Here is a 1812-nt window from a genome sequence, read left to right as displayed (position 1 = left end):
AGTTCAAACCATACAACTGTTCATCGTCATCTTCAACAACTTGGAAATGTTCCTAAATTGGCAAATGGGTGACTCATGAATTGTCCGAAAGCAACCGCAAATCCTGAGTTAACATCTGCTCTTCTCTCCATTCTCGCAAACTCATTTCACCCTTTTTGGATAGACTTGTGACTGGTGATGAAAAATGGATCTTCTATCGAAATGTTAAGCATCGTAAGCAGTGGCTTGATAAAAGAGAAAAAAAAACTCAACCACAACCGAGAAAGGAACTTCATGGGAAAAAGGTTCTTCTCTCTATCTGGTGGGATAACAAAGGAGTAATTCACTTTGAATTGTTACCACCCAATGCAACAGTCAATGCTTAAGTCCACTGTCAGCGATTAGAGCATTTGAACCAAGCTTTAAAGAAAAAAAGACCTGCTTTAAGTGAATTGAAAAGGAGTGATATTTCATCAGGACAATTCGCAACCCCACAATGATGATGGTGACAATGATACAATGTTGATGGTGATGTTCATGGTGATGATGATGATGATGATGACAATAATGATGTTGATTATGATGACGATGATGACTGATAATGATGTTGATGACAATAGTAATGATGTTGCGACTGATGATGTTGATGACAATGATGATAATGATGACGATGTTGATGACAATGATGTTAATGATGACGATGTTGATGACAATGATGTTAATAATGATATTGATGAAACAACGATGCTGATGATGATAATGAATGGTAACAACGTTCATGATGACAATGATAATGATGACGACAAAAGAGAACAAACTGTTATACTGATGATACCTTGTTTGATAACTGGAATTCAATGTGTACTTGTCTGGTCCCTTTGGCACTGTACCCACCCATATTTGATCCTTCTTTATGATGTGAGGATTCTGAAGAACCACAGGAAATGGTCTGCAGTGGGAAAAGAGTTAGAGGTTCAAATATTGATAAGCACAACTTACATTTGTTAATACAATTGGCAGTGTCTCTCTCTTTCACTCTGTTTGTCCATCCCACTAGCATAAACATCAAAGCCATTACTTTTATTATGTGACTGTATTTCATTAAAACACTAACAAGCCATTTAGTTACTTAAATATCGAGGTGATATAGATGTAAATTTAACGTGTGTGTGTGTGTGTGTGTGTGTGTGTGTGTATATATATATATATATATATACACACACACACACACACAGGTGTATATATCATCATCATCATTTAACATCTGCCTTCCATGCTGGCATGGGTTGGATGGTTTGACAGGAGCTGGCAAGGCAGAAGACTGCATGTAGCTCCACAGTCTGTTTTGGCATGGTTTTTACATGGTTTTTACATCTGGATGCCCTTCTTAACACCAACCACTTTACAGAGTGGACTGGATACTTTTCACGTGGCACCAGCACTGACAAGATCTGTTTGGCATGGTTTTTATGGCTCGATGCCCTCCCTAATGCCAACCACTTTACAAAGTAGACTGAGTGCTTTTCACATGCCACCAGCACCAGTGAGGTCTGCTTTGGCATGTGTGTGTGTGTCCATGTGGCTTAGTGGTTAAGGTATTTGGCTCAAGACTGTAGGGTTGTGAGTTCAATTCCTGGCAGTGCATTCCTTGAGCAAGACATTTGGAGGAATACAAAAAACCATTTTAACTTAGCCAGACCATACAATTTCATTAAATTTCTATATCTTTGTGCAGCTGAAGATTGCTCTACATTTTATATTTGATGTAATGTTTGCATTGTTCAATTAAATGGAGTTGCATGAAACGATCGTACTGCATTACTTTTGGATATC

The 1812-nt window shown here is 38.1% G+C and overlaps 1 protein-coding gene across 1 annotated transcript in view; it reads right to left on the bottom strand.

Annotated features, from left to right (window-relative positions):
- Positions 1-1812, bottom strand: part of LOC106872619 (regulator of telomere elongation helicase 1) — a 76576-nt gene that overhangs the window by 64373 nt on the left and 10391 nt on the right. Inside the window, exon 5 of the mRNA XM_052973020.1 lies at positions 815-928. Coding sequence (XP_052828980.1) covers positions 815-928 — 114 coding nt within the window. The remainder of the gene's footprint in view (positions 1-814; positions 929-1812) is intronic.

Source organism: Octopus bimaculoides, chromosome 14 (genome assembly GCF_001194135.2).
Source record: "Octopus bimaculoides isolate UCB-OBI-ISO-001 chromosome 14, ASM119413v2, whole genome shotgun sequence".
In the NCBI taxonomy this organism is placed as follows: Eukaryota; Metazoa; Mollusca; class Cephalopoda; order Octopoda; family Octopodidae; genus Octopus; species Octopus bimaculoides.
Note: the sequence above shows the minus strand (reverse complement) of the source record. Positions and strands in the feature narration are given on the sequence as shown.